The following is a 13,105-nucleotide window of genomic DNA, read 5'->3' as shown; positions in this document are numbered from 1 at the left end:
GCAAAAGATAGACTATTCAGGCATTTAATTTGTTTTGTGATATTTCTAAATAATACCATTATTTTTTTTTTTTTAACAGTAAAAGTTAAAAAGTAAGATTTTTTTCTTTTCTCTGTGGACAAATGCCGCCGCCAGCATTTTCCTGATGCCTACAAAAGACTGCTGACACCTTTGACGCGAAATTGACACACTTAAAAATGTAATATCGGTTCTATTACTTTACAAACATCAGCGGAGGCACAGCTGTAGTTAACTGCAACTATTTGACAGCGAGATATCCAGGAGTCGAATTCAATATGAGGACACGCACCAGTCTTTATTTTGGCAAAATGCCTCTGTTGATATTTCTTTTTTCCCCCGATACTTTATTTAAGATTTGGCCCATTTTATTCTTCACTCTTTCTTCATTTCACTTGAGCACGCACACAAATGCACAAATATGTGATCCAGTTCATCAAAACAGAATTTTTAATGCATCTTTTAAATTAAAACTCAAAAACATTTTTGAGAAAGTGAAGGTCGTGTGAAACCTCACGCGCTTCTTTATTTCTTACTGCTAAAACAACATAGCGCTACAAAAATGTAACTACACTGTCACCAGGACGTCACAAATAACGATCACTTTTGAATGAGTCGATCCGCCGGGTCACCACTTCAGTTTCCGTGAAAATGGACCTGAGAAGTAAACAAACGAGGTTCATTAGAACACATTTGGTGACTAAAAGAAGGGGGAAAATTTTTTTAAAAAAAGAGGTCGAGAGTAGCGAGTCGAGTTTCCGAATCGTGTTTCGGTACCTTGGATGTCCGTCAACCTCCTGCGGGTTCGAGGCAGAGTGACGTCCAGCCTGGAGATGGACTCGGGTGTTCTCAGCACCTCCTCCAGCCGGCTCTGCTCGTCGCTCTCCTGGTGAACGGACAGGAATCTGAGTGATAAGAAGTCTATTTTCTCCCTAATTTCATCCGTATAAAAGCATCTGAAATAACCACCTGCGATGGAGTTTGTTGATATTTCCTCCTCCCCGCGGGTGTGTTCGGGCCGCCGCTCTCCGCTGCGCTCCTCTGTCGTTCCCGCTCCCTCTGCAGCAGCACGTTCTGCCGGGTCGTCCGGTACTCCAGCGAGAAGTTACTGATGGTTTTACAGAAGTCCTCCGCGTTGGTGTCTCTCACCACGGATCGGGAGTAGCCCAGGAACAAGAGGAAAGAGTGGAACCTGCGGAAACGTGGAAACTTAAATACTTAACTACAGATGTAAAAGGTTTTTGGCTTCCTTTTTGAGGTTATTTCTTGTAATAATTAACGGCAGGGCACCTGTTTATGACCCGGCGGTGGACGGCTCTCAGGACCTTCAGCCTTTCCTCGCACTCTTTCAGGATCTTGGGCAGCCGGCGACGGAGCGAACCGTCCGCCGTCGAGGCCTCGTCGCCTCCTCCTCTCTTCTTTTCAGTCTTCCCTCCTTTCCTCTTCTCCTCGGCCTTCTCCAGAAGCTTCAGCTGCTCCCACGCTGCTTTGCACCGGGTCTCCAGCTGAGTAAAGCTGGACTGTACTTGGGAGTAGTCGCACTGTAAAGAAAAGGGAACCGTGGATTCACACTGCGTCTATTCAGATTTGACTTCATTAATAAAGTCAAATCTAGTCTATTTGAAATACGGATTGCATTTGTTTGTTTTTTTAGTCCCCAGTTTGAACCTGATTTTAATCGCCTTTGTTTTGTTCTCCTCCCTTCGACTTATAGATGCTAGCGCTCACCTTGCCAGCTTTGGTGACGGCGGTGATGTCGGAGAAGAGGTCGGAGGACTGCGGGTAGAGCTGCAGCAGCAGCACGCAGACGTGGTGCAGCAGCGGCTGGCGGGTGTGCGTATCCCTCACCTGTGACAGCTTGCCCAGGTAACTCAGCTCGAAGCCCCGCGCCTGCGGGGTGTTTTTTTTTGTGTTGTGAGAATTTGGAGTGAAATAAATAAATTGCTTCAACGAGGAGTAAAGTAAAAGTTTGCGGACTCACTTTACATCCGTTGAGAAAGTTCCCGATCGCTAGCACCGTCGCCAGAATGCACCTGAAGGTCTGGTTGGCGGCCAGCTGCTCCATGGCCAGCTTCAGATGGAAGAGAGGCTCGGCGATTTCCTGTGAAGAGGAGGAGGAGGAGGAGGAAGCGGAGGAGTAGGGACACGTTTAGAGGGCACAAGCGGTGATTCATGGAGACACGTTGAGCTGTCAGATCTTATTTTTAGTCTGGTGACATGTTTGCTGAGCACTGCGGTGTGTTTTCCTTTTTTTTGTTTTTTTTGCACTGCATTTCAATGCCGCCACTCGTCAGCGTGATGCGTGCGTAGGCGGGAACGCTGACGCAAATGACGCTAACCCCTCCAAAACAGACGTCTTTCTCTTTCGGTTAAAACGCTTCACGAAGTGCTTTTACCCTCTCTAAGGAGTCGTAGTCCAGAGCGAAGGCCCACAGCTGAAGCCTGCAGCTCAGGTGAGGGATTTCCCCCAAAGTGAGCAGGCAGAGCTCGGCCTGGGCCAGCGGGGAGTGGGGGCTCTGGGCCTTGGCCTCCTCGATCAGACGCAGCTCCTCTTCTGTCGGGATAAGAGCTTGAAGACGCTGTTTTAGGAAGAAAAAAGTGAACTCGATTTGTGTCTCTTCTGTCCTGTTTCACTTAGAGCACGGTCGAGGACTCGAGCCGCAGCGTACCTGAACGTCCTCTCTGTCCAGCACGCTGCCGTCCATGCTGTAGATAGCCGGGGGGAGGAGGCGCGGAGGGGGCAGGCTGCTCAGGGCGATGGTGATGATGTTACTCCGCTTCATCCCCAACACCGAGACCGACAGCTGCTTCTGCCGTTGGGATATGAAGGAATACGGGGCAAGTTTTAACCGAGACAGAAGATTTTGTAACATCTTCTGCAGCTTTGTTTCTGTCTATATTCCTCGAATCGTCAGTAAAAGTACAATAAATGTAAAGAGATTTCATGTAAAAGGAGTTTCAGTAGATGGAAATGTTGCACCATTATATGCTGAAAGCCCCAGAAATAAGTGAATAAAGGAAGCTGTAATTGTTATGTTTGCTACTTAATAATTGGCAGCATCTGTTAAATTGTAAATCAAGACAATGGCCCTTCTCAAAAGCAACAATTTAGCAATAAGTTCAACAAAAGTGAAGAGTTCGACGCATCCTCTGCTTAAAAAGTTCAAAGTTTATATTTAATGACTGCAAACAATTGTCGCACCTTCTTTTTTTTAATTTTTTTTAAAGCATTTACACGTAAAGAAATATGATGACTATCGAGCCACATGAATAAATGGGCTAAAAATCTGTGGTGGCTTATTTTGCAGTCGGAACAGATTCCCTGAAGGCGTCTCATCGCTCTCACCTGCCGTCCGGAAACCGCATTAAAACCGGCGCCGGACCCCTTCGATTCAAACAAGTACTCCAGTCGGTTGGCGTCCAGGATCACCGGCTCCAGTCCGGCCCATATCGTCTGAGTCCCGAAGCGCGTCATCCTGGGAAGCGGGCCCAGACTGCGCAGTTCCCTCCAGTGGAGCTTCAAGGTCCGACTTTTAATGGTGGCACCTGTCGGGGAAGCTGAGGGCGAAGATGGGGCAAGAGGAGGAGGAGGAAGCGGAGGAGGAGGAGGGGGAGCTGGGGGGGCTTGGAGACATGTCGATGATTCGTCAGTCTTATGAGTTCCTTCGTCCTCTGCGCCGTCTTCCTCGTCCCAGAGGTCGGAGAAGTCAAAAGCGTCGAGGCGAAGGCGCGCAGACGGTTTCAGGAGTGAATCCCAGGATTGGTCGAAGTCCCAGGACGGGTCTTTGGTTTGATCCGACTCCTTCATTGATCCTTCGAAGTCGTCTCAAAAAACATTCGGTGGCATTACGTCGACGAATCCGGGTTGCGGCTTCTTATCTTTTTCCTAGGAAAAAGTGTCTCCAAAAAGTGCAGTTCCTCCTCGTACTAGACGAAATACGATCATTTCAGGTGTTTTTCCTCCTCATGTTCCACGTCAAAAACTTGATTTCCTTCCTCTTTTCACAGCTCAGTCAACAACCACCTTCTCAGCGTGAACGTCAGCGGATGCTCTGCCTCGCCGGGCCGCCACAGACGCACATAGCTCACACGCCCCAAATCACAATCGCCCCGAACCACCTCTGGGTGTTCTCGCTGCGCCTCAAACCTGCAATTGCCTCGGGCTGCAGTTATCAGATCTAAAAACGACGAGTCACGTTCGATTCCAAGATTCCGCTGTTGTGCTGCGTGCTGCCGCGCCAGAAACCTGCAACCTCGGTCAGAGAGAAAAGAATTCCTCTGAGGGCTTGTTTTCAGTCCCACCAACGCCTTTTTTTCTGTGGCGCTTCCAAGAACATCCAAACAAATCTCCAAACGTCTCCGTTAGTGGCGGTGAAGTGAGGGGTTTCGGTGAGAGAGCAGGAGAGCGCTGGATTGGTCCGTTGGCGCATCGGTTTTGGTTTATTTGAGTTGCACCCTTTCCCTTAATTTCCTTATCGAGGCTGCATCTCCTGTTTGTATTGCTACTTGTGTATACACAGGCCTCTCTATCTGCCTTGGAAGATCTCTTCCTACCCCCGCCGCCCACCTTCTGCCCCACGAGCACGTTAAAAGAGTTACAGATGACCAAATGTTGCGCCGCGATCTGCAACTCTGTGTGTCGGTTACACCACGATCAACAAAACGGGTGCACGGTGCAGGGAAATCTAAATTCCGTATATATTTTTGTACATTTTCGGTGTCGTTAAAAGCTCGTTACGCAGAATGATTGCGGCGCACACAGCTGCAAAAGCACCGCAGCGGCAGCGTGTGACGTAAACTCGCCGCGGGTAAATGCCTCCGTGAAGTCGGTGCGGTGTCGTCTGCATCGCCGTGTTCTCGGGGGGTCGCTCGCACGGTCGACGTGCAGCTGTAATGAGGATCCCTCCCTCGGCCATTAGGTCTCCCCCTAATTACGCTTTATCTGGTTCGGTGGCCCCGCTGTCTGCAGGCGGCGGCGGGGCTCCTGGGACCTCTGGGGCCACAAAACGGGCTCCATTTGCAAAGCTTGAGATCATTTAACAGTTATTTATCAGCGGAGGGGTTTTTCACCGGGCGGCAAAATTACTGCACACGTTCTGTTTTTTGGAGCGTCGTCTCTTACGAGAGACGTTATTTGAAGGGTCTTTTTTTTTCCCCCCAAATTTAAATCTATCTCTATCTGTGTAGAATAGAAGGTGTTCAAATGGACACAAAGGAATATTGAACTGGCCTCGATCCGGACGTGCTCTCTCGACTGTCCCGGCTGTACAGTATGCGGGTGATGATGTGTTACTGAAGCAGACAGATCCTCCCCCGCCCCCCTCCCTCCTCCCCCTACCCCTCCCTCCCGCCCGACCTCCCACCCCACCCCCCCGTCCCCTCCATCTCCGACGGGAGCAGACATTTCCGGGTGATTTCCTTTGATGAAACTGACCGGGACCTTCTACGTTTCCGTATGCGTGTGCGTGTGCGTGTGCGTGTGCCTCTGTATGGTAGTCGGCTGCATAAATGCATTTGTGCAGCTCGGAGCCAAGATATAAATCAAGGGCAAAAAATTAGCATGTAATCCTTCCCCTCTTTGCTTTGGGAATATGAACTGTTTTATGGATGTTTAAAAAAAAAAGAAAAAAAAAGTGAGTTTTAGGAATCAGAGCTACAATTTTTTCAATTAAAAAAGGTAAAAATTGACCACATGCAGTTTTGTGAAACTGATGCACCTGATTACTTTTTGTTGTCGTTTTTCATGATGCTGCGGCATGAATTAATGGGCTACGATGAAAAAGCTTTGGACCCACAAATCCATAGATTTATTGCGTTGGAGTTGTGAGTTTTACGTGTTTCTCCGTATAATGTCATCGCCAGACCTCGAGTTCGATTCAAACCACTCAACGCGTACCTTTTGAACCTGCGCTATTTTTTTTCAGAGCAACTGAACGTCTCATTTTCCTGAAAGACAATTACACACCGGCCCACCACACTGCTGAGCACCACGCATTTATTGCAACAATGCAGCGGCAGTCGCGACTGGCGATGGTATGTACGTGGGCTCCCTCCTTTAGAGCTGAAGATTGTTGGGTTTCACAAAACCACTTTGAGATCCTGATAAGGGAGCGAGAAGCCGGCACAGCGTAGAATAGGAGCAATAAAGCATTTAGTGATGGTGTGTTTGTAGGTAGCAGTATTTGTTTCAGTGAGTTCATTTCCTTTTTTGAGCTCATTGAATTGAAAGAAGTCCAGTTTGAACAGATATGTCCTCAGGTTCGGTCCTGCTTTATTTCCTAATCTTTAGTTCTTCTCAAAATCTAGTTTTAAGACCTTTTTCTTCGCATGCAGCCTAAACATATTCCTGATTAATAAATAGTAATGTGATTCACCAAATAACTGGGGACAGGTCATATTTTAGCATTCAGAACCTGTGTGTAATGCATACATTAAATAGGGGGTCAGGAGGTCATATTTGACCTTATAACCTTTTGTTACTATGGAGAAGTTAAATCTTACTTATCACTCCTTTAACTTTTGTAGATAGCTTAGCATGCATTATTTTTGCAACACAATCAAAGAAACACATGTAACAGGCTACACAGTACTTATACAAATTGTGCTCAAACTTAAAATTTGAATTTGACAAAAATTCAAGTTAAATTAGATTTTAATGCTCAGGTGTGAAAAGCAAACAAAAGCAAAACCAAAACAAAAACAAACGACGACCGTATCAACACGACCCATTCATACCTACACATAAAACAAACGTCATCTTTCACCGAGTTCGTCCGGTCTGCTTTTATTGTGAAAGCTCTTCAACGGAAGCGGCTCCTGCCGCGTCTGCGCGCTCCCGCGTCGGTTTGCGGGAACGTTCGGTTATCCCGGCGAGCGCGCGCTCCCCGGACCGTAGCCGCCTGTCACCGTCGGGGCTGACATCACACCGGAGGATTCTTTGCTACAATGTCAAACATCCAGAAGCAGCGCGAGCTCGCGGCTTCCCCGCGCCACAATGAGAAGCATCACCGCGTCCTCCTGCTGCTCATCCTCTAAATACCGAACTCCGTCCACCTCCCACGGGTTTGTTCCATCTTCTCGGACAGGATGCGTTTGAGGTAAGATGGGTCACTGTTCTTTTTTTTTTATTTTTTTTTTATTTTTATTTTTTAACTACCGCTTATATTAAATAGTTATTTCTAAATGTTCTCATCATATTTTAATTGAGGTCGTTTCTTTTGTGTTTGGACATCATTTATTAACTCGATCTTGAGAGTGACGACACGCTCTTTATGTGAAAAGTTCTCTTTAACGTTGATTGTCGTAGGCTGTTACGTAACGGGAGTGCGGACAGAGGCCGGCAGATGTTACAGTGAGCTGCTGTGGTGACAGATCTCTGACACACCGCAGCATCAATTCTTTTGGACTCCGCCGTTTATTTGAATGGGCAAACGACACAAATGTCCTCACAGGAATAAATAACTTGACATTTTACACGTTTGTCATTGGAGGAAAAAAAAAAAAAAAAAAAGCATTACTCTGAAAATGTTGTTTATTGGGCCTATTTAATCACCAAAAAAAAAAATATATATATATACAGTTTAATATTTAGTTATTCAAAAGGAAATATTGAGTAACACATGCATCAAAGTCTTTAGACTTTTTCAGAGGTTTCACTGATAGTTATGGGTCATAGCAACAAAACAATCCTATTTTATCTCCATACACTTGAGATTATGCACTTACACTTTATAGCTCTTTGGCTTTTTGCATAAAAATAAATATCACAATATTAATATTTGGAGCAGTTTTCAATAGAGTTCCTGTTTTAGCTACTTCAATAAAGCATTTTTTTTTTTTTTTTTTTTTTTTTTTAGCCATTAGTGTTAAAGAGTGAAAAATACAAAGGCTGGTGACGCCAGTTTGTGTTTGTCCCAGCAGGTCTATGTGAGTGTGTGTGAGCCAGGGTCAGAGGTCATGCTGCGGAGGGAGTCTGACTCCCACGGCCTCTTTACCTCCGGAGAGACGTCTGACAATGACTGTGAGGTGAGGTTGTTTATTTATAGCCCACCTTGCTCCCCGAACGAAACCCGGATGTCCCCTTTAAAGTGGACCCGGGGCCTGAATGTGCTGCCCTGCGGTTCCGTTTCTGCCGCTCTCTGGAGTCGGCTTCGGAGGACACGTTCCACACATGCGCAGTCGGATCGGTGTCGGTGACATATATCCCCCTCCCTCTCTCCCCCCTGACGCTCAAAGTCAGACCTCAGACCACATTTGATTTCTTTTTTTTTCTTTTTTATATCATTTTAAAGATTCATTCAAATTCAACACCTATTTTAAGTTGTTTTTGGTTTTTTTTGTTTTTTTCATGAGGCCCAGACTTTGTGGAGAGTTCATTTGTTTCCCCACCTGTATTCCTTTAAGACCCCAACTCTGCTTCTGATTGGTCCTGAGGATATTCTCGCCCATCACCATCACTCCCCTGGTGCCGAAACCTAACAAAACTTAACCAAGTAGCCAATCAGAGGCCGAGTCTGGCTGGTCTTAGAGAAACGGGTCGGAACACAAAAACGCCTCTGCGGACAATTCTGGTAGTACGCCGATTTTTTTTTGTGCTTACATACCGTGATTATGAAATATATGTCTTCACATACTTGCGGATGCAGAAAGTGTAATTCCAGCGTCGGTGTCCCGTTTTATTGCCTTTAATTGATACAAGATTACATTTAAACAATAGCGACAAATAAGCAAGTATATCCAGTTTTTACTGTAGTTCAGATGTTGTTGACCTCTTTGATTTTTTTTCAGCTGTCAGAACTCAAATTTCCAGCAGCGGCAGCTGATTTATCCACTTTTGAGCAATTAAACATGCCAAAAGAGGAAAAAAGATTATGATCATACACTGTATATAAAAGTGAACGTGAAAAATGAGGCCAGTGCAGAAGTGCCGTACGGTGCAATACCACCGAGGGCCAGTAGGGGTCCGCTCCGTAGACTCCAATTCAACTTCTCATGAAATACAAAGTCAGTAAATTCTTCTCAAGATAATTCCGTAATTGATTAGATACTGAGTGACGTCTTTGAGAGGGGGAGGGCGAGGGGGGGTGGGGGGGGCGTGTTTGACTGACCGCTCGCTCCGCCCCCATCTCGTCCAAATATGGTCACGGCCGGTCGCCGCTTAGTTACAATCCAGAAACCTCACCTCCGAGCCTCTCCCAGCGACACGACATCGTACCGCATTATATAAGCAGGCGTCCATCAAAGCTTTCTTTCTTCTTTTCTTTTTTTTTTTTTTCTTTATTCCTTTCCTCTAACTTCGTCAATACGCTGCTGGCTGACGATAAAAGGGACGAGGCGCTTCGATAAGTCAACAGGTCGCCGGTGTTGATCCTCTCTTGTCTCTGTCTCTCTGTCTCAGATGGGGGCGAGTTGTGGAGAGGTGGATGTAGTGTGTCTGTGCGAGGCCGGTCCCTGTACACTTTATTCAGAAGCACACACGCCTACGCCGGTGAGTGCTCCGGCTTCCCACTTAAGTGTCTGCGGACCGTCGCTCAGCCCGCTCGGATCGTAGCGTTTCTTCATCTCCATCTCCTGCCTTTGGTTTCCTGCTAACCTCTCTCTCTTTCTCTCTCTCTCTCTCTCTCTCTGTCGTTGCTGCCTCTGTTTTTTTTTTGTTTTTTTTTACTCTTTATTTTAAAAGAACTGTTCATCTTCAGATTTGTGTATTTTGTCCTTTTCACAGAAGTGAAGTCAGTCAGTCAGTCAGTCAGTCAATCTATCTGTGCTCTTTCTGTTTCCTCAGGACACACTCCTGTGTGAACACTGTGGGAAAAAGAGAGTCACGATAACCAGGTACTCTGAGGGATACGGCACGGAGGTAATGTGCAACATATGTGTGCGTTTCTGTGTCCTGTTTGCGTGTCTCGGGGGGACGGGGGGGACGGGGGGACGGGAGTTGCAGCCATGTCGTATCTTGGCGGGAGCCGGTAGATCTTGACATCTTAACGTCACAAACAAAACACTTTAAATGTGCCCCCCCCCCAAAAAAAAAAAATCTCTAGCACGCAATATATTTAACTTTCCACTTTTTTTTTAATCGAAAGGGATTGTTTGACATTCTGGGACGTGAGACGGAGACGATCGATACCGCTCGGACAAAAATAGGAACGCGATGGCACCCGATTTAAAAAGCCTCCGGAGCTCGTTAGTCATGTTACGGGTGAGAGGTGTGAGCTGATTCATGCCCGGTAACAATGGCGACGACACCACGTTGACGCATGAACGCGCGGGGGAACGGCATCATCGAGTGTAGTTACCGGTTTACGAGCGGCGACGGTCGGCGGTGACTCACCGGGGTTCCGTTCGACAGCTACAAAATAAAAGCCCCCCCCCCCCCCCCCCCACGTCCAATAAATGTGGGAGTTTGTGTTTCTGAATGACTTTCGGTTTTTTGTTCTCCAATTTCAACTTCAACAGCTAATATGTGTATTTTTTTTATTGATTTATTTTTCTATGACATACGTTTCATGCGTTTGGTTGTGCTTGCAGGAGGAGTGCGTCCTGTCCGACCCTCAGGGGGAGAGCGACGCCGACGCCGACATCGAGGACACGGATTGCAGGTCCGTACGTCGTGCACGTTCGCCGCGCTTCAGCTTTTCCGCCTGTAGTCCCGCCCCCCCCCCACACAAACGTCTTGACGGACCTTCTTGTCTTTTCGGCTTCGCTCGGCTCAGACTCCAGGAGCCCGGTTCTCTGCAGCGAATCAGCTCGCGGAGACGCAAGCGTCCTCGGGTGGCGCGTCAGGACACCACGGAGAGCGAGGACGACGGTGGGCGGAGCCACAGATCCCATCGCTGGAACCTCCGGCTCAGTCCTGACAGAGCGCACAGCAGGACCATACTGGAGGTAAAAAACAAAACAAACGACAACAACCAAACGTGTGAGGTCCGATTAGTTGCTGTGCGCGTCTGCTCCCCGTTATTACAGATCATTCAACGTCACAAAGCACCGCGACAGACGAGTGTTCCTCATCTCCCCATCCCCGTTAGTCAGGTGAAGTTCTGCTGTTCAGAATTGATGGAAACAGAAACATGAAATATGAACTCACCAGCGGTACATCTTCTGGTTTCATGTGCTAAATTTGTGATCGATCACGCTCTCACTTGTGATTTTTTTTTTTCCCCCCCGGTCCAGCCGGTGATGATACCGATCATGTTCACCAGGAGATCGATGTTCGTGCCTTCGTGTGAATGCGGAGAACGTTGTCGTTTTTACCCGAATCCTCGTCCTCGTCCTCGACCTGACCGATTAGTGTCCGTGCCTAAGCCCAATCAAACCGCGACAATTTCGCAAGGTCAACCCTTTCTTTTTATTTGTCGTTGCCACGGCAACACAGCTCCAGCGCGCACCCGGTGCCGGTCCCCTCCACCGGTCAAATGACCTCACCATTCAGGATGCGTTTGTCCCACACGTCACTTCGGGATTCGGCGGAGGTTTCGACGGCCGATGCACGGGTGGAACATTGAGAGCCGCTTCTCGTCCTCTGCTGTGTTTCAGGAGAGCGTGTCGCAGGTCAGGCCGCTGGTCATCTGCCGGCCGAACACGGAGGGGCAGAAGAGCCCGGCCGAGCTGCCCCGAGGCTCCAAGCTGACGTCTCTGTGGCCGTCGTCCCTCTCGCTTCCGCTCGTCCTCCTCCTCGCTCTGCCTCTCTCGCTCTCCCTCGTCATCGTCATCGTGTCCTTCCTCCTGCCGTGGGCCAGCGCTTGACGACGGCGATGACGGCGACGACGACGTCTCAGTCTGGTTTCATTTCAAATATTCTTCAAAGTTTCTACCAAACTCGGACAATATTCTTTAAAAAAAAACAACAACAAAAAAAACAGATAGCACGCAAATCAAATACAATAACAAGAACAAGTTAGAAATATTGAATTTGAATTTTTTTTCAAAAGAAGTAATGACCCTCTGGAGGCATTTCAAACATCTAGATTTCTGTTCATTTACATGTAAAGTCAGAGCTCGCTTCTGTCTCAAAATCTCACCTTCCGTCTCACTTCCTCACCCCCACGTTTGTAAAAATAGACCTCTCATCTCGCTCCTTATTCTAACGAGCCACCGGAGCCCCTAATAGGAGGAGGGAGGTGGGGGGGGGCCGGGAGAGGGGGAGGAAGAGGGGGAGTGAGAGGGGGAGTGAGAGGGGGTGGGATTTCACCGCAGGTTTCAGGGTTGTGCAGGTAAACATATCAAAAAAAAAAAAAGGAAACACTAACCGGCTCGATGGGGGAAGAACGTGTGATATAAACAACAAAAATAAAATGCTGCTGAACTATGCAATTCCTCCGTTCCTACCGGCGGCGTACTTCACCGCTGCTCCAGAGCGTCCCCCGTGTCCTCGGCACCGTCGTCACCTTCCTGGCCCCGTCCCGATTTCCTCAGAGGAATACACTTTGTGAATGCAGGGAGTTATGCTTCTAAAATAAGAGCGTGGCCCAATTTAAAAAAAAAAGCAATAGCAGGAGAGATCTGATATAGCTCCCGTCGCGTATGATCTACGGCACATCTGTTGTTTCAGTGAGTGGATTACATGTATTATTTGACTTGTTGCCCGTCCTTCCTCCTGACACGTGCACACGTCTGTGATTTTAGTCAAATAAGCTGACCTCAAAAAAAAAAAAAAAAAAAAAAAAGAAAGAAAAAGAGCTTTAGTGGAATTTACCGTAACCGTATTAAAGCAATTTAAACACAATTTAACAACCTTACAGTTGACATTTTACTACCATGTTTAAGAACGTTTATCTTATTTATGTTTATGTTTAAAAAAAAAAAAAAAAAAAAAAGATATTATTATTTAAGAAAACCAAGCTTGACAATCAGTCATGCTGCTTATTTCTACATAACTGAGGGAAAAAACAGCCATCTTGGCTTCTCTGCAACGTATGTTTAATGTTGTTTTTGTATGTTTTTTGAAGTTATGATTATGTTTTTTCACACCGCACTGAAGGTGCTTGCATCCCTGCAGAGAAACGTTCCTTTTAAATTAGCATCGGGTTGTTCTGTGTTAGGTAGTTTGACTCTTTTCTTTTTTTTTTCTCTTCCAGCCTGCTGTACC

General features: G+C 47.0%; 2 protein-coding genes and 1 long non-coding RNA gene across 5 annotated transcripts; 1 reads left to right on the top strand and 2 right to left on the bottom strand.

Moving 5' to 3' along the window:
* Positions 1–452: 452 nt before the first annotated feature.
* LOC138626364 (FH1/FH2 domain-containing protein 1) lies at positions 453–4,220 on the bottom strand. Its single transcript, XM_069707951.1, has 9 exons — positions 3,365–4,220; positions 2,688–2,828; positions 2,415–2,597; positions 2,000–2,119; positions 1,747–1,908; positions 1,309–1,559; positions 988–1,210; positions 796–904; positions 453–675 (listed from the first exon to the last, which is right to left on the bottom strand). Exons 1-9 carry the CDS (start codon positions 3,824–3,826, stop codon positions 647–649), a joined length of 1,680 nt encoding a protein of 559 aa, XP_069564052.1. The 5' UTR covers positions 3,827–4,220; the 3' UTR covers positions 453–646.
* Positions 4,221–6,843: 2,623 nt separating this feature from the next.
* LOC138626371 (uncharacterized) lies at positions 6,844–12,143 on the top strand. Of its 3 annotated transcripts, none has more exons than XM_069707966.1 (7): positions 6,849–7,115; positions 7,939–8,043; positions 9,416–9,505; positions 9,800–9,874; positions 10,546–10,616; positions 10,731–10,902; positions 11,554–12,143. In XM_069707966.1, exons 2-7 carry the CDS (start codon positions 7,975–7,977, stop codon positions 11,761–11,763), a joined length of 687 nt encoding a protein of 228 aa, XP_069564067.1. In that variant the 5' UTR covers positions 6,849–7,115; positions 7,939–7,974; the 3' UTR covers positions 11,764–12,143. The 3 variants fall into 3 exon arrangements, with proteins under 3 accessions (XP_069564069.1, XP_069564067.1, XP_069564068.1); XM_069707967.1 differs by having other exon boundaries at positions 7,936–8,043; XM_069707968.1 differs by lacking the exon at positions 9,416–9,505 and having other exon boundaries at positions 6,844–7,115.
* On the bottom strand, positions 11,181–12,117 carry LOC138626375 (uncharacterized). The gene is made up of 2 exons (XR_011311288.1): positions 12,039–12,117; positions 11,181–11,848 (listed from the first exon to the last, which is right to left on the bottom strand). It is a non-coding gene; the product is annotated as an uncharacterized lncRNA (long non-coding RNA).
* Positions 12,144–13,105: the final 962 nt, after the last annotated feature.

The sequence above is a fragment of the Brachyistius frenatus genome, unplaced genomic scaffold (genome assembly GCF_029030835.1).
Source record: "Brachyistius frenatus isolate BFR_SWC_R1_liver_20210118 unplaced genomic scaffold, ASM2903083v1 Contig_73, whole genome shotgun sequence".
NCBI classification, from domain to species: Eukaryota; Metazoa; Chordata; class Actinopteri; family Embiotocidae; genus Brachyistius; species Brachyistius frenatus.
This window is presented reverse-complemented; position numbering and strand designations above follow the sequence as displayed.